The following is an 18,705-nucleotide window of genomic DNA, read 5'->3' as shown; positions in this document are numbered from 1 at the left end:
TTTCATTCATCAGCACCTCCGCGATGGATTCAAGAGCCGACGAGCGCAGTCGCGACGTCCGGAGAGACAATACAGATTCCATGCAGAGCTTCGGGCAGCCCACCACCCACGATCACCTGGACGAAAGCAGGTACGTGCCATAAAATAAAAGGAGCTGTCTTGACAAGATGCCCAACTGCAATAATTCAAGTATTCTAAAACTAATAAGACGATCTGGCACTTATGACCATCACGCGAAAATACCCTAATCACAGTCCGCGCGTTTCTTCCACCCACTCGTTGTTGGCCGTTCCAATAATTCGAGCTTTTCTCTTGGCGTGCTCATCGGAAGTAAGGCAACTGGAACCTACTATAAAGATATTTACATATAGCTCATTCAAAAGCGACAGCTAGCCTGCGCGTCCTTGAGATGCAGTAACGTTATTCCGACACCTTTGCTGCCTTTGCTTCTTGTTGTCTCTTCATGCGTTATTAACGCACAATTTAAGGTGCAACAACAAGTATGGGAACCGGCCGTCTGCGCTAAATATTTCCACTGAAACACCCCAAATCTCGCGAATTGCGTAAGAAAGCTTGTACCATGGTTGAAGAATGCAACATGCAATCCTGCGGATGCCGCCTTTATTATTGAATCGTATACTGTCCCACTCTTGCATTTAGTTGCCCGCGTTGTCAGGAGACTTAACAAACAGCATCCCCTTTTCTTCACAAACAAGAACTTGTTTGGGAAGTTCTGAATAAATTGTTTTGTTGATTGTCTACTATTGCTCAGCAAATACTTGCGCGACTGATACACTGCGCGCTCTCGACCCCTAAAGCTTGCTTCAGTAGGTTATTATTGCACCTTGTGCCAAGACTTAGCGTAGTCTGTAAATAGATGATGTGCAGGACGTCGTGTTGAGGGCAAGTGCACAGCAGGTGTTCGAAAGTTCCTTCAGACCTACAAGTGTCGCACGTTGGTGTATGGTCCACTTCAAGACGGAAGAAATAGAACCGCTGACGGAGCACGAAACTAATCGTGTGCCACTGCAGTTTTTTTTTTTTTTTTTTTAACGCGTAGGAACACCGTCCTCAGTGACCGATTGTAGTCCTGCTGTGCGTCCTACTGTGCTGGCGCACAGCTTCCTTTTTTCCTCTTCTTATCCCCCTTTTCACTTTATCCCAGTGTAGAGTGCCAAACCGGACGCTCGTTGGTTTGCATCCCGATCTTTGCTTTGCTTTGCTTGCTTGCTTTCTCTCTCTCTTTCCCTAGCACCCTATAAAAATGTATGGTTCTCAGTAATTGACAGTAAAGCAGTGCTCGTATATATCTAGGCACAATAACAGGCTTTCTTTCCAGAGATATGCAACTGTGGAGATCGAAATACATAAAATTCGTTTTACAGTTGTAGTCGTATCCCACCTGGCTTTACTGCTGGTGTCCTCCAGAAGGAACAAAAGAAACCTTGTAGAAGAGCACTCGAAAGAAAATGTCAAAGTATCAAAATGCAAAATGCGCGGAATCAACAGTAGAGCTTTACTTCATTTGAATGTTTGCGACCTCCCAAACTGGTGTAAGATCGTTACCATTTATCTGAAAGCTTTCCTCTGCAGGAGAGCAAAATCTGGGGGAGCGCCGACAGTCCAGCAACGGAACGTTGATATTGACTACAACAAGCAGCAGCGACAACGGAGACTACAAATGCGAGGCCAGCAACGGAATCGGACAGTCTCTTCAAAAGACAGTCACCGTGACAGTCAAGCGTAAGCTTGATTTGCACTAAGAAATACGGCCCGAAAAAAAAAAATCAATAGACAGCAAAACAGAAAAATAACACCACCCTACCTTCAGCCCTGATAAACGAGGGCGCAGGTATGTGGTATCATCCGTTCGTGCGGCACCGCAGAAATATTCCTATGGTATATCTTGTGACTGACACCGCAGGATAGAAAAAAAAAATATCTGCCTCAGTTTAAATGTGTGCAGAAACTAAAACAGCCGCTAAGCTTTAGAATGCGTAACGTTTGTGACGATGACCACGATGTGCAAAACAGAACACAGCAATAAAGCGCTAAAGGACAGTCCTGGACGCGCTCAATGCACTGAGGCGGTCATTTCAAAACTCATTCTATGGTGCAAAAATCGAGTTTTCAAGCGGACCCGCGAGGTGACGCAACGTATTTTACACGGTGTATTCCACTTGGGTTTGTGATGTCGAAAGCAGACGAAGTGTGGCGCTAGGTGTCTGTGACCTGCGACCACGCACAAGCGGCCCGAACATCAGCCGATGGCACTTTCATACGCGATTTGTGCGTGCGTCCTGCACCAGCCGACGCGCGATTCATTGTCCTTGATGATCAGTTTCGTGCGCGCTAAACGCCTATGAGTGAGCACTAGCAGGACACATCAAACCACCAGTTATGCTCCTGAACAGCGTCTCAACAGTTGCGGTCATCACGCTCATTGGATTCTCGTCGGCTAAGCCTACCGGTGAGTCGACCAAAGTCTTCAGATGCTTTCGGACATGTCTGTGCACTCGATATTTCGATGCGGTGACCCTTTCATGTGCATTTGCAGTGCCGCCCAGGATTACGCCATTCAGTTTCGCTACCAAACTAGTTGCCGGCCAAAGGGCAACTGTGACATGCTCCACTTACGAGGGCGCCCAACCACTCACGTTTGTGTGGCTCAAAGATGGATCTGTCATCTCCAAGGGCGAGAACGTTGAAAAAAGCGAAGGAGAGGCTCACTCGACCCTCAGCATAAGTCCCCTGTCGCTGCGAAACAGTGGTAACTACACCTGCGTAGCCAGCAACGCAGCAGGCTCAGACTCGGCCTCCAGTTCGCTCATAGTTTACGGTGAGTTCCGTGTAGACCAAGTCGATTCACTCATGTCATTTACAGTTGCAGGAACTACGAGCGTCGGTGGAGGCTCATGCGGATTTTGATACTCTTTATTGTTATTCTTATAATTCAGCACCACCGCGATGGACACAAACGCCGAAAGACACAGTAGCAAGCGTCGGGGACAGCGTGAGCATGGCCTGCGTGGCTGCTGGTCACCCGGCCCCGACGATCACATGGACTAAAGACGGTATGTAATTGCGCCACTACTCCGTGCTTTTCAGCATCTCGTAGCAAAGTGAGTTACGTGGAAAACCAGCAGAGCTCGCTGTGTAGCAATTCAACAACAGTACGATAGAAATTCTAAACAAAATGTTGATGTAATCATGCCGAGACACCACAGGAACAATATTTTCCAATGACGCGTTATAAGATGCTTACCCTATTCCTTCACAAGGTTCGTACTGGGAAAAAAGAACTTTTGTCGACTATGTATGCACACCGACGTTTAAGTGACGCTTAGCGAATCCGCCAGAGCAGTAAACGTGACGAGTTGTGCTAATTGGTTTTAGTTGCAAGTCTAGCGCGTGTGTAGTTCTCTTTTAAATAGGTCGTGTCTATTTGCGCTCGTACGATGTAGAGTGTCGACCACCAGTGCACGTCTCGTTTTCATTGAAGGTCACCTCATGAAAGAAGGCACGACGCCAGCGAGGATACTGGACAACGGCACCCTGTCTATAGTGAAAATTGCAAGGGAGGACACAGGACAGTATCAGTGCGAAGCCAGCAACGCCGTCGGAGAGTCCCTGAAAGCCGAAGTCCGGATCACCGTGAAACGTATGAAATGATCACAAATACGAAGACTACATCATTTCGACATGCATTGGCGCTAGCAATGCGTAAACCTGCGTATTTATCATTGTAGCGGATAGAGTGATGGCTGCAACATGCGTGTAATGTGTAAAATATATAACAAGCCATCACCGATATCAGTATCTTCAAGGCGCTGGACAAATTAACAAATGCGTAAACCGTAAAGATAATCTTTGCCATCTGTAGCAAAATAAATATTTCTGTCTAATTATTCACTACTGGTAGTGGAAGCCAAGCACAATGTAGATGCCGCCTCAAAATAGTCCCACTTTTGGCGATTACATCGGCTGCAAATAGTCCACACAACTGACACTGCGTGGCGCTAGGAGTCCACTGATCAGAGTGCTCGCACTCAGACCAGCAGCGCGTCCGATGCCAGCCATTGCTGCACAACTTTCCCGGCCTGACAAACCGCGTAAGCCTTGGTCGGAGGCAGGCGCATCATGCGGCGAAGCTACATCCTCCAACAAACTCGGTGTATATCCGTGCTTCTCGTGTGCTCAGCGTTCATCAACAAGCTCCAAGCTAACTTGGGTAAGTTTTACAAAATAGTAGTAATTCTTATAGAATGTCTGGAGAAGCGAGCCTAACAACCAGGATGACGTTTCGTTGAACGTTTCAGCTCCGCCAAAGGTTCTGCCCTTCGTCATACCAAAGAACCTGCTCGTCGGGGAAAGCGTCAGCCTCATTTGTTCGGCTGCCTCGGGCAGCAAACCATTGACGTTTATGTGGATTAAGGACGACACGACGCTACACCGTGGAACTGCCCTGCGGATTACGGACAGTGCAGACTACTCGACGCTCACCATTCAAGCGTTGAAAACGAGCGACGCCGGGAATTACACGTGTGTTGTGAGCAACTCGGGAGGAACAGCTTCGCACTCGGACGTCCTGCACGTTAAAGGTAAGCAGCTCTATATCACTCTTAACGAATCAGATAAAGTTAACCATCAGCGCTGAGTGGTTACGTAAACTATAACAAAACTCACAAATCAGTATTTATGGTGCTCTCGAGGGTTAACGCTCGGTTGCCTGAAAAGTATGTGTAATCACATGTGCTTCCAGGAGTAATTTAGTGACGGCAAGTCTCTTACCCAGCTTAATATAACACATCGGCGGTGATAAGTGCCTACTTTTTGTTAAATCGTTGAGTTCGATAAAAACTAGGAAAATAATCTGTATCGTAAGCAGTCGAGAAGGGTCTGAGACCTGTGGCACATTTGTCGACATTACGATTCTAACGAGCGGCCACTGCATTACCATCAGTACACTGTTTACTGCATATACGTGGCATGACTAAACTTTCCTTCTATGCTGACTTGATCTTTCCTAGCAACGATAAAATTCGAAAGCTGTGAACACTTCGAAACCAATTGTACCGTTCTTAAAACAATTCCAGCTGCCCCTTCGTGGACAGTCGAGCCTACAGACGTCACCGTGACGGCCGGTGACGCCGTCATGCTGAAATGCAATGGAACCGGCTTTCCGCCACCAAAAATTTCGTGGACGAAAGAAGGCAATTATATTTTCTGCGATTCCCAGCCTCTCGCATATTCTAGTTTTAAACGTGTAATTGCTGATTCGCCACATCATTCACAGGTGCGGAGACATCCGACAGTTCCGGAGGCGGCGTCATCCAGATAGCGTCAGCCACCAAGAAGGATGAAGGCCACTACAAGTGCCACATCTCGAACGGCATAGGAGCCGACCTCTACAAAACCGTCACGTTGGCAGTGAAATGTAGGCCCTAGGCACTATTTTCTAACGCCTTTACGTTACGGAAGGCAACGCTTGAACAAGGGCACGCGAACCAGTCACAAAACCGCGTTTGCGGTTGCTAACCCTGCAACACCAACGTAGTGATCTGACCGCTCGAAGTGTGGCGCTAGGAGTCCATAGTTTACACCAGCTACTTTCCCGAGGCCTACACAGCTTTAGGCACGGTGCGTGCCATTATCACCGCAGTATTACCTAGCGCTTCTCATCGTTAAAGCGGGCTGTCCCTTAGCCTCGCTTGCTTCCCGAATAATCTGCACCCGGCAACGAACGAGAGAACATGTGCGCCTTCAAAGTAGCTTATTTCGTGCTTTACACTGCAGCGACGAGTCTAGCAGGTACGCATCCTCTAGTTACCTCGCCAACTACTTGTTTCGGAACTATCGTGTACGCAAAATGTCGCCACTTGGCTTCATCTTTTCCAGTGTCTACAAAGATATCTCCCTTCACATTCTCCAAGAATCTGTTGGTTGGCGAACGGACGAGCGTCATGTGTGCCACGACGTCCGGAGACCAGCCGTTCAGGTTTTCTTGGCTGAAGGATGGAAGGCCGTTGCAGCAAAGTACGAAGATCAACATAGCGACCAGCCCGCAGTTCTCGGCGCTGACCATAGAGAAGCTGGACCTTAGAGACGCGGGAAATTATACCTGTTCTGTCAGCAATACCCATGGAACTGTATCCTACACGGACACGTTGGAAGTAAGAGGTAAGCACACGGAATTACTTCAGTCACATTCGGCATACTCCTTTTTTTTTTTAATTAAATGTTGAGAGTTGGCATGTTGGTGTAGAAACGACGTCAGTCTATTGCACGAAGTGATTTTATTGGCTCCATCGAGCAAGGTCAGCGTGAAAAGCAACTGAGATACGCATGTTTGCAGCTTCCTGCAACATGCACTCTTCATAGCTTCCATCATGTAATTTACGGCGGCAAGATGGGACCCAAAGTGGCCAAGTCACATAGGTGATAAACGTCATGTGACAGTTGGATAGTCTGTGACTGTGGGACAGCGTTATTGTGATGTCCTTGTTCCTTGTGTATGTTGTTGTTCATAGCATAAGTGATATATTGCTGCGTTCTCCTTAAAATTACGTTTTGACTAGAATAGGTGAAAGGCAGTGAAGCTAGGAGGAAAGAGAGCAGGCCGCCACTTGTTACCCAGCTAACCACCACCACCACATGACACATGCACTGCTGCAGTGAAAGACCTGTGCCAGTGGGTGTAATTTTCCCAAGAACAGATCTATAACCGACGAAATATAGCGAAAAACCAATTGCACAGGTGGCCATACAAAGCTTATGAGTAACCTGCATGAGCCTACTACACTATATCGCAAATATAGCATGTCACATGCTGGAACTTTGTTACTAAGAGGTGATAGGTCTGTGCCTGTCAGGTGAACGTGTATCGACGCCTAGCGAATGTCTTCACGCAGCCCCACCAACATGGATAGCGGAGCCTGTCGATATCCACGTCAGGTCTGGTGAATCTGTGGAGATTCCGTGCAGGGCTGAAGGATTTCCTCCGCCCACTACAACATGGCTGAGAAACGGTAACCAAGAACTAACCACCTTGTCCCACACAAGATACTCGGTCAAACGATGTACTGAACGACAGCTTTCTGTTTCAGGTAAAGCTACTACAAAGCCCCTTTCGACTGACACATTCAAAATAACCACGGTTTCCAAGAGCGACGAAGGATCCTACACATGCAGGCTTGACAACAACGTGGGTCGTCCGCTGGAAAAGACTGTGCAACTGCTCGTGAAACGTACGAAAACAAATTCAGTTCGTAATTTACAACATATTCTAGTTTCGGTTTCCCACATGAACGAAATGTACCTCAAGAAGAATCGGAGAGGTGGCGCTAGGGGTCCCGCATTTTACAGCCCCACCGCAACAGCGTCGCTTACAGAGTCGGCCATTGAGCTCAGTCGGGGGCAGAGAGATAATACAGCTTCTCAAACTTGGCCACGTCATAGGACCGGGAATGAATTATGACCTTGTTAACGAACCTTGCCTTCATCATAAGCTTCGTATTCAGTTTCCGAGCATCGATAGTACACAGCTCTGGTGAGTATCCCGTAAGTTGCGTCGATTAATTTTCCCACCGTCACTGCCAAGCGCCCACCAATGCCCATGTTGTTCTCCGCAGCAGCTCCCAAGATCCTTCCTTTTGCGTTTCCGCGCGCACTGACCGTCGGAGAAACGACCAGTGTGACGTGCACGACTACCGCCGGTGATGAGCCTTTCAAATACATTTGGCTCAAAGATGGCTTGGTGGTGCAGCCCGGAGATAACGTCAAGGTTGTGACGTCCCCCGAGTTTTCGGTATTTAAGATCGACAAGCTGACGCTCGAGAACGCCGGCAACTACACCTGCGTGGTCAGCAACGCCGGAGGAACTGTGTCCCACGCCAGCACCTTGGAGATTAGAGGTACTGTTCAATTCTGTATTTCTCGCGGGTCTCTTCTTTATTTCTTTTTTTTTTTCTGCATGCGACTAGTTTTACCACATGAATTTTACAAGCGGCCCACTTCTCTAAGTTACGCAGTTTCATCATGTCACCTGGGCCTAAACTGAACAGAAGTTCGCAAAACATAATACAAACAATTCCCAGCACAGCCATAAAATAATAATAATACAAATCACCAAAGTAATTCCTTATGCACTTCTAACGCTGAGTAGCTCAAGTACGCTGGACGAAGTGATCGTTCACAATAAATACTAAGAAAGCTCAATCATTAAAACAAGTCAATCATAAAGAAAAACCATCCAAGAAACAGCATAAAACAATGAATTCCGCCAACAAATGTAACATTGCCGACAAAGAAAAAATTTATTTAGCCAGTCACGCTTTTTAATAGACTATCAATACCTCCCTCTGAGGTCAAAAATAATTAGTATTCGAAGGTGACACCGTATAGAGGGCCAAGTGCGATAGGGTGGTGCTGTCAACAGCAAGCATGTTCAATTCTAGCACATGATGTTCCTTACAGCAAAATACTTTCACGTCTCCACGGTATGCGTTGTCAATAAGCTTCAGTTTGCTATTTGTTTTGCTAACTCGTGCATGTAAAAGTGCGATGAAATTAACATTCTGTGAGAGATATACACCCTGTCAAATTTACCCTTTCATCGTTTACTGCAAGACGGAACATGCAGATAGGCAGGAAAAAAAAAGTTATTGATGAGATGACGTTTTTTGGGGGGGGTGGCGGCCATGACACGAAAAAGAAAACAAAAAGGGAAATGTTAGGCCAAATAAAAAAAAGGTAACTGCAACTTCTGCTTAAGTTATATTAACTTATCACTGATTTCGGGTTTTGCTTATTTTTTACGTGCGAAGCGCCGCCTTCCTGGAAAAGAGAGCCCCATGACACAACCGTTAGCGCTGGTCAGCAAGTCAGTATTGTGTGCGAAGGAACTGGTCATCCATCTCCAACGGTCACCTGGATCGTAAAAGGTAAACCAGAATTCTTGCAACGACAAGTTTCTCCCTCTCTTGCAACGACAAAAGAAGTTTAAACACTTACTTCTTTTATTTCAGGAGGCGGAAGAGCTCTGGACACATCCACAGGCAACTTGACGTTACCGTCAGCCGCCAAGGAACACCAGGGGTCATACACATGCGAGATTTCGAATGGGATCGGCGAGCCTCTGCGGAAGACCGTGATGCTTTTCGTTAAAAGTAACCAGCTTCATGGATCTTACAGCTAGAATACATATCGTTCATTTCCGCGTAATTCAGTTCCGATTTCGCGCAAGCAACCGGGTGACCACAGCAGTGCGACCTCCTTCCGTTATGTGGCGCCAGGGGTCCCTTGTGAGAGAAACTCCCGTACAAAGCGATCGTAATGCTGACGCCATAGCACTAATGTCAGCCTGAGAGCCGACGGAAGCACTCGCAAGGTGACGGCGCTGTGTGTCGTACTGTTCAACTTGCGTGTGTTTTTGCCTGATGCATCTACCCGCGGACGTCGCGAAGACAGCGTTACTGTGGACTTTGCTCCTTTTGAGCACTTTTTGGAAACGTCTACAGGCCGCAGGTGAGCCCTCGCCCTTTCCTTTTGACTTATATAAGTGAGGACATCATTCGTGCAGAAGCTGCTTTTTGCCATAGAGGAGTATGTGACACCATCATAATGCGATATTTCTCATACTACGCAGTGCCTCCGTCCATACCGCCTTTTCAATTCCCGAAGAACCTCGAAGTGCAGCAGCGCATAAGCGTCATTTGCACTATATCAGTTGGAGAAAAGCCGCTGCAATTCGCCTGGCTCAAGGACGGCTCTGCACTGGCCAGTGGCTCGGGACACGTTCGCATTGCAGACAACGCCGAGTCTTCTACATTGCACATCGATGTGCTGACACTGGAAAGTGCCGGGAATTACACCTGCTCGGTCACCAACAAGGCCGGCTACACTTCCTACACGGCTCTACTCGTAGTTCACGGTAATAATAAGCCCTCTGTTATAACCGAATTCTGGCTGTCGTTTTTACTGCTCTCATTTAAGAAGCTGTCCGTTTGGAGAAATCGCGACCTCCATAAGCTGATGGATAACAAATTATTCGAGTTGTTTGTGCTTGTATGAGGAGTGCCTTTATTGTAAAGCTTTACAGGGTATGCATTTGGACGCGTTGGTAATTCATGTTCCAGATAGTAACAGCAAACTTGGGACAGGACCGCAGTGTTTATGAATGTCGATATCAATGCGGTCGCTTCACAAGCACGGTTTTGCAAGTTTGAACTTCTGCTGTAAGCCACAACACTTCTGCACCAATCTATGAAGTCAAACTACTGTAAGACGCGGTTATCAAGCAGATATACAGAAATATATTGCATACTGCGTGTTACAATATTTCCGAGTCTGCAAAATTTATAACTGCGTAGCTGCAGCTGTCTCCCGGTTCTTTTTCGTGCATGATATTCAGGAGTCATCCAAGCTCCCAGCTACTAGTAAATGCGCGCGGAGTTGCATGTAATAATTATACCAAATTATATACGTTGAGATGAAATGAGGTCTGCAAAATTATATTACTACGCAGCTCCGCCGAGATGGATAAGTGAGCCGCAAGATGTCATGGCCACTGCGGAAACTAACGTGACGATCACGTGCTCGGCGAATGGCTTTCCAGAGCCCACAGTAACCTGGCACATGCCAAGTAAGTATATACAAGGTTTTTTTATAACAGGCCTATCATAATTTTTTTGCTGTTTTGACTAGACAACGTCATTGACAGCGGTATTTCTGCTCAGGTGGTGAACTCACAGGTGCCCAACACGATGGCCATGGTACGTCCACTATCCTTATCCGCAATGTCGGCAAGCATCACCAAGGACTCTACACCTGCCGCGTTTCGAACGGCGTCGGACAAGATCTCTCGAAGACGATCACGGTCAAAATCAAACGTATGTAATCGGTGAATACGCTTCCTGCCGTTTGAGTTGCAGCGGTACAAGCTCTGAGCCACTGAGGGGCGGTTTCGTTTTCGGCAGCACAGTCACCATAGTACGCGTTGGCACCGAAACGTGGCGCGATGTGCCTGTGCGTCGACAGTTTTATTGTAAGCGCAGGGAACAAGGTACAACACGCACGCCATTCCCCTCGAACGCTTCAAGCCTCGCGTCGGCAGACGTGACAGGGCTTCCCGTCTGCGGTCACCATCCACCGGATGCTGAGTGTATGTACTGGTATCACTGGCTGTGAAGAGCGATGCTACTGGATATATGGCGCATGATCGTTGTGTGCGCCACTTTTGCTGGCTGTGCAGGATCTAATATGAAAGGTAAGAGCTCACCCAATCAGTGTACTATTTGAAATATAAACCTCACCAATGTGTTTCTTGCAAGTGGCGTTTCCTTACTGCTAACCTGATAACGAGTTTCGTTCTTTACCCGATATCTGGTTAGCGGTTGCTTAAAAGCCAGCTTGTTCGCACATTCTATGCAGCTATGTTGGATAGCGCTTGTACTTGGCCTATTGCAGTTCGCGATGCGAGTGTATGATTATCTTTGCAATAGAACAAAACCTTAACGGAAAGTCAGCTGAGTCATCTAATACATTAATTTTTTTTCTTTTTTGTAACGTCACGACATCTAACATTCCTTTGTTTATTTATCGAAACAGCCCCGAAGATCCAACCTTTCTCGTTCCCCGCGACGCTGAACGTGGGAGAAAGGAGCGGGACAATATGCATCGTGACGGCAGGAGACAAGCCACTCACATTTTCGTGGTTCAAGGACGGGTCTGCGTTGACTACGAATGATAACATTAAGGTGACAAGTAACGCTGAGTTTTCAAACCTCAATTTCGGATCGCTCGAAGGAAATCACACTGGGAACTATACTTGTTCCGTGAGGAACAGTGTAGGATCTGCATCCTTTACGGCTTTTCTCGCAGTCCACTGTAAGTTCATAGTTGCTTTCCCTTTCGCGAGCAGTTGCAAAACAACACAAATGTAAGTACGATCATTTGTTTTCTTTCTTCAGCGCCACCTTCGTGGACGGAAGCCCCAAGTAACAAAGCACTCACTGCTGGAGAAGCTGGCAGCCTGACGTGCAAAGCACAAGGGTTTCCCGGCCCGACCATACGGTGGTTCAAAACCGGTAAGGAAATTTTCATTGCGTCTTGAAAATATATAGCAGGAAACTTGTAAATGCACAAGTACCTCGACAAATGAGTATAAGTGTGAAACTATTCATCACACATATCGAGTGTACGATAGCGTGCCGGCAAGCCAGAGGTCACTCGTGAAACGTCTACTAACAACAGTACTAAAACATAATTTCTACAAAGCCTCGTGCGAGAGTGCATTACAGCATCAGGACTGGGAACTGTAAGGCCATAAACGGATGAAAATCTTACAGTGCAGCCGCCGAATGTAACTGTTTTTCATTCTTACATTGCATCCTTTCATAGACAATCATTATGCCGCAAGTGACATTTATTAAAGGAAAGGATATGAAACTTATTGTGGTCATAATCATTGAAAACAGATGCAGTTGCTGACGTTCCATTGGACCACGACGACGGCACTTTCAAGATCGCGGCCGCCAAGAAGGAACACCAGGGGACCTACAAGTGCGTCGCAGACAACGGCATAGGAACTCCAATATCAAGAACAGTGCGCCTGGAAGTTAAATGTAGGTAAAGTAGCGAGCAGCTCAGCAAATTCTGATTAAAAACGAGGAAGAAAAGTCACAATTTGAATCGAGCTCATTCTCTACGCGTCCGAGGTCGTAGTTCCCGGTTTTTTCGATGAGTGGCGCTAGGCACCCACGAAAGACGTACGTCAGCATACATATGCGACCGTATACATGCCGCCCTGTCGCGACGCCATAGCCTCCTTGGCACCATAGCCGTCGCAGACCGTGGCTCCTACCCGCACTACAACCCGAGACAGTAGCACAGGCCCAAGCGCCACCAATGAAGTCAGGGTGCTACGAATATCACGGCCTGCTCGCTGTAGCGTTCTTGGCCACCATGGTTTTGTATAGCAACGCAGCAGGTAAGCTTTCTTGGTATAATACCGGCGTCAATGTTCGTTTAGAGCGGCAATAGATGGCAAGCGCAGGCCATCAAAGCGAACGGTGAACTTTCCCTTCAGTAACTCCTGCGCCTTGTTTGCAGAGAAGCCGAAGCTACAGCCTCTGGTGTTCCCACGCAGCCGGATTCGTGTCGGCGAAAGTGCCAGTGCGTTGTGTGCTTTGGTGGCCGGTGACCACGACGTGAAATTCAGGTGGTTTAAGGAAAACGTCGAGATAGGTGGTGCCGTGCCTAACGTGAAAGTGAAGAACGACAAGAAGGTGTCCGTGCTTACCGTCGAGCCCGCCAACCTCCAAAGCGCCGGTAACTACACCTGCACGGCGGAGAACAATTATGGAACCGATGCCAACTCTGCGACGTTGGTCGTCGAAGGTAAGTCACGTCTACTGCCGCCGTTCTTGAGGCTCTTATTCTTGTTTTTTTTTTTTTTTTGATCGCCTCACAATAACAAATGTCGTTGTTGAAGGCGTTGCACGTGCATCACGGTCGCGTGATATCTTCAGGGGCGACCCCTTAAAGAAATCGTGCAACTTTCTCTTGCAAAAGAGGAATGTTCCGGCTGTACTTATGTCTATTATAATCTGAACTGTTATTACGTGTATGAAGACGCAATATGAGTGGTTAGCTGTGCAAAGGAAAGTGCGACCAGCGACGGTCAAGCTCAAATGGTGACGCTCTAAATCACAAGACATGTGGCCATCTTGAGAGAAAGAAAGAAATATTAAAAGTACACAAGGCAAGAGCACTCGACGACTAAGCAAGCCGACAACACTGCCTCTTCCCGCATGAACAGTTGGATATTTTTGATGGTCCAACAATGCGACGAGGTTTTCAAGTAGAAATTACAACTTATTTCAGTATCACTACATATTAGCAGCAATCATCCAAAGTAAACAAAATAAAATTATTTTGCAAGATTCAGTGATGCAGACACGAAAATGCTAGTGCACTTTATGAACACGGAAATTAAATACATGATTCAGACATCTTCACAAAGGAAATTACTGCAGTGCAGTAACTAAGTTCCTTTAATGCGTAGGCCTTGTGTCGTATGTCCACACTTCTTGCATACCATAACACTGAATCGCTTATTCTGTCTTTCCTTACAGCCATTCCGCAATGGTTAGCAGAACCCAAAGACGCGTCAGTCACTGCTGGACAAGCACTTCGAATAGAGTGCTCAGCGTCTGGGTTTCCAATACCTAATGTATCTTGGCGAAGAACAGGTAGGACATTGTTGGAGAAAAGCCGGTGCGTGGAATTTTGCTGTAAAGGCTAAAGAAGTTTACTTTGTCGCAGAACCTGGCAAGGAGGCCAGCAAGACATCAATAGCCACTGGAAGCGGCTCAACAGCATTGATAGTGCCAAAAACTACCAAGGCTACCGAAGGAAAATACATTTGCGAAGCGGACAACAGCATTGGCACGGCGCTGAAGAAAATCGTGTTCGTTAAAGTCAAGCGTAAGAGTCTTAAATATTTCATGTGCCGCCCATGGTACACGCACATTGACCTAAATGTAATTTTTGGCGACAGCTGAAAATCGTGGAGGCTGAGTTCCAGCAATCCCGAAAGCGGAAAGCTAACATGTGGGAAGGAAGAAATGGTAGCTCACGGAGCATATATAAGGGTGGGACATATAGCTGTCGCGCCTCCTAAACGACCATCGTGCCAGACCACCAGCTAATTGGTTTCTTTTGCATAAGGAATGAATCACTCCCTGCCACCACAATGGCCATAAAGGAAGCATTTACCGTCCTAGTTGCGCATCACAATTTACTCGGACGTATGAGTTTTAAAATCATCCCTCGCGTTTCAGCATGAATTCTAGTTCACCGTATCGACAAAACGGGGCGCCAGTTGTCTGCGAAAGCGTTGCAGCGAAAAGCACTCGCAGCGCCACCACCGGACATGTAACATTGTTTGCAGAAATTGAGCATGAAGGAGCTGCGATGTCACAAGAAGACAAGTCATGAAAACCGGACGTTCATTTCGCGCGCAAGGTGCCTGCTTTGAAGGTTTGCCCGCCGGCACCGAGACGAAGTACTAAGCTACATCAGTACATACACAACCATGGAAGCGGCATACACCTTCCTTTTCTTCGGCGGCGTCCTACTCTGTCTAAACCTCGTCGCAAGTCTCGGTGAGTACTGGTGCCAACTTATGTTCACATTACCGCATGATACTGCGCGCTGGCCAAAATGTACGTCATATAGCACCATTTTAAGTATGTCACAATTAACCACACACTTCGGCCCTAGATCGAAAGCAAGAACGCAACCAACAATGAAAGAAAATTGCATTCGCTTCGCTCTCTGCTTCTGTCGACAGATGCCCCGAAGATACAGCCCTTCTCTTTCAATAACAAAGTGCGCATTGGAGGACGAGCAATAGCAACGTGCACCATAATGACGAATGCAGCGCCCGTCACGTTCACATGGTCTAAGGACGGCGCTCGCTTACAGGAGACGAACGGCATGTCCATACAGGAGACGAAGCTCGTTTCTCTACTCGTCATACAACGCACGGAATCGTCAAGTCGTGGGAATTACACATGTCGGGCCTCCAACTTGTTGGGGGCCGACGAGCACACGGCAGAATTAATAGTTGAAGGTAAGCAGTCCACATGCCTAACTGTTTCGCTACGTATTTTCATCTACATGGTGGAAGCTCGTATTTTCATCTGCATGGTGGCGCTGTTAGCACATTCCAACTCAAAGTTTCCCAGCCATAAAAAAACTCGCACTTTTAACACTTTCCTTTTACTCAAAAGGGCAAGAACCTGCGTCAGCCGTGCACATCACAATTTTATAATCAGTCTACCCTGAATGTGTGGCTGAAGTCGCAAAGCTTCTGACACTGACTAAACATAGCCCTTCATTCGTAGTAACAATTGCCGTAATGGGTCAGAACTCCTGTTCTATCTATTCTAAAACCAAGCTAGAGATGCAGCTTGGACTCTTGGACCACAGACTTGTTTGTTGCACATGCCCCATTCGGTAATATTGCAAGTCGCCGACTGAAACTTGATATCACTGTGCATTCTTATGTGCAAAGCATAATCCTCCTGGCACTCCGCATTTCAATTCTAAACAACCTTTTACACATTCCACAACAGAAGCTGAAAGTGCCGAAAATTTTCAAGCGACCACTTCCATGAGCCCCAAGCACAAGTTGCACCTCGCGAGTACACGCCTCAGCTAAAGCAGTGGAATGCGTTGTTTATCACGCCGTATAACTTCTGTGTCAAAGGGAAAGCATGCCTTTGGTGACAACGATAATCATTCCTCCAGTAATGCATATAATCGTGACAGACCACCGTAATTTTTTTCTCACCACTGCAGATACTCCTCACCAGATACTCCTCACTATGTAAACGAACACCTTGACAGCTAATCTCGTTGTTTGCATATGCGCTCACCAGTAGCTCGAGTCATGCTTGTTACAGATGACTATTTTAATGCTCACCACAGCTCCACCCGTGTGGATAAATGAACCCCGAGACGTGTCTGCCGTAAGTGGCTCGAACGTCACCGTGCAGTGCACGGCCAGTGGATCACCGCCTCCAAAAATAACGTGGACCAGAACCAAAGGTATGCGAATTGAATACCAACTATGTGTACCATGAATGTAACACGCCGCATCTCATTTTCACTAACAATATCCTTCCAGGTGGCGGTTCAGCTATACTGCAAGCGAAAAATGGTCTACTTTTCATCCACAACGTTCGCGTATCTGAAGCCGGCGCTTATTCTTGCAGAGCCGAGAACGGTGTCGGTCCAGCCATAGAGAAGTCGGTTCGAGTCACCATAAGCGGTACACTGTTTCTCCATTCAATTATAGAAATGCATAAAATCACCGTTACTCTTTAGGTGTACAGTCACAATGTTACGACAGGTTCAGAGCCACCTGGAGCGTTTATAACTGGCGCAAACTACCCTTCCTTCGAGCAAGTGCAAAGTGGCGTCACCTATGCGTCAAAGCACGTAACTGGATCAACCATCCACATTCGCTGAAACCACAGAAAGTTCACGGTGTAGTCCGCTGTGTTACCGACATGTGGCGCAACATCCCTGTACAGAGCGTATCGTCTACCGCCGTCCCAACTACAGTCAGAAGCGAAGTTACGCTACACCCGCCATTCGGCCAGCTATGATAACGTCTATGGAGAACCAGGCATCTAGTACAGAACGAATCCATCGAAATACTGCGCTGTAGAAGATGAACCGTTTCAAAAGGACCGCAGAACAGTGGCCGACACCCTGCGCGCAATGGTTAATCGTCACAGCCGCGTTGTTAACAGGAGTGGCCGCAGGTAAGCGTTCTACTGTCAGTTGATCGACAGTCGAGGTTAACAGAAGCTTGTTCTCGATGCTGTACAAGATGCTCGCATTTTTACAGAGCCGCCAAAGGTGAATCCTTTCTCGTTCACCAAGACGCTTTCCGAAGGACAGAGCACAGCGGTCACATGTACCGTCACGGAGGGCTCCAAGCCTGTGCAGCTTCAGTGGCTCAAAGACGGACACGAAGTCGTCAGCAGCGGTGCCGTGAAACTGATCAAGCACGAAACGATAGTGGTGCTCTCCATCGAGCCAGTCCAAGTGGCGGATTCAGGAAATTACACCTGTGTGGCTCGGAACAAATACGGATACGACCGCTACACGTCAGCGCTGCAAGTCAATGGTAAGAAGAGAATTTATTTGCCTTGAGAAAGCAGTAAGCCGGCGTTTGTCACAGGATGAGTTAATGTCAAAGTAAGCAACAACAAAAAAATTAGGAGAGACGCTACAATATGCGAAAGTCCATGACAAGGCAACAATAATCATTCTTAATCTATTTTAGGATATAGCTAAAACTAAATTCTTTAGGGCTAGCCCGAAGACGTAATCCTATTGTTGATATATGAAAGCTGCGTTTGTTCCCACGTGTAGTAATACACAAGGAGCAAGTATGTTCGCGCTCCTAAAGTTTATAACCAGAGGAATAAAATAAACTGGCTATAAAAATCTGCCCAAATCACTGCTACCTCCTAGCTGGATCCGTTTTTTAACGGGGTCTTCATCTTGACGGCCAATCGTTGAACTTCTTTGTTATACTCGTTTTCTAAAGTAATAATTTACAACGTGCTCAGAACCGTACTTCCTGGGACAGTCTCTAATAGCATATAACAGTATGCTAGCTGTCTTACAAGTCATAAAATAGCGCTACAGAGAGTTTGTTTACTAGTCTTACCATAATGACAAGCAAATCGGCCCGGGGGAACGAATTAAGCGCATTTAGCATTCAGGGTCATTGCAACTTTAGTGTTAGTGATGCAATCGCAGGGACTTTGATGCAATGGATAAATGTTGAATATGAACCATAGTACCCGAGTTGCACTAAACCAGCCTGCGATCTTTCCGTCCTCATGACGTGTACTCACCACTTGGAACAATGACATAGATGATTGAGATATCGAACTCACACCAAAACACTAATGGGACTCCAGTTATCGAATAAGAAGGTGGCTCGCACTTATCCGCGCTTCTTTTTTAAAGAGGCCCTGCAATACTCCCATTCACGATTCCCTGTGCTTTAGCCCTTAGTAACTTATCGTGTACAAATTTGATCTCAGACATTTCTGATTTAGGTACTGAAGATGAAACCATCGTAATCATGGTAGGCACGTGCACTAGATCGAA

At 46.9% G+C, this 18,705-nt stretch overlaps 1 protein-coding gene across 1 annotated transcript in view; it reads left to right on the top strand.

Moving 5' to 3' along the window:
* The first annotated feature begins 5,963 nt into the window (after window positions 1–5,963).
* Window positions 5,964–18,705, top strand: part of LOC119461987 (Down syndrome cell adhesion molecule homolog) — a 53,601-nt gene continuing 40,859 nt past the window's right edge. Inside the window, exons 1-7 of the mRNA XM_049672378.1 lie at window positions 5,964–6,180; window positions 7,632–7,913; window positions 9,647–10,065; window positions 10,721–10,772; window positions 13,111–13,398; window positions 16,498–16,538; window positions 17,383–17,707. Of these exons, the coding sequence (XP_049528335.1) occupies window positions 5,964–6,180; window positions 7,632–7,913; window positions 9,647–10,065; window positions 10,721–10,772; window positions 13,111–13,398; window positions 16,498–16,538; window positions 17,383–17,707 (1,624 nt within the window). The remainder of the gene's footprint in view (window positions 6,181–7,631; window positions 7,914–9,646; window positions 10,066–10,720; window positions 10,773–13,110; window positions 13,399–16,497; window positions 16,539–17,382; window positions 17,708–18,705) is intronic.

The sequence above is a fragment of the Dermacentor silvarum genome, chromosome 8, assembly GCF_013339745.2.
Source record: "Dermacentor silvarum isolate Dsil-2018 chromosome 8, BIME_Dsil_1.4, whole genome shotgun sequence".
NCBI classification, from domain to species: domain Eukaryota; kingdom Metazoa; phylum Arthropoda; class Arachnida; order Ixodida; family Ixodidae; genus Dermacentor; species Dermacentor silvarum.
This window is presented reverse-complemented; position numbering and strand designations above follow the sequence as displayed.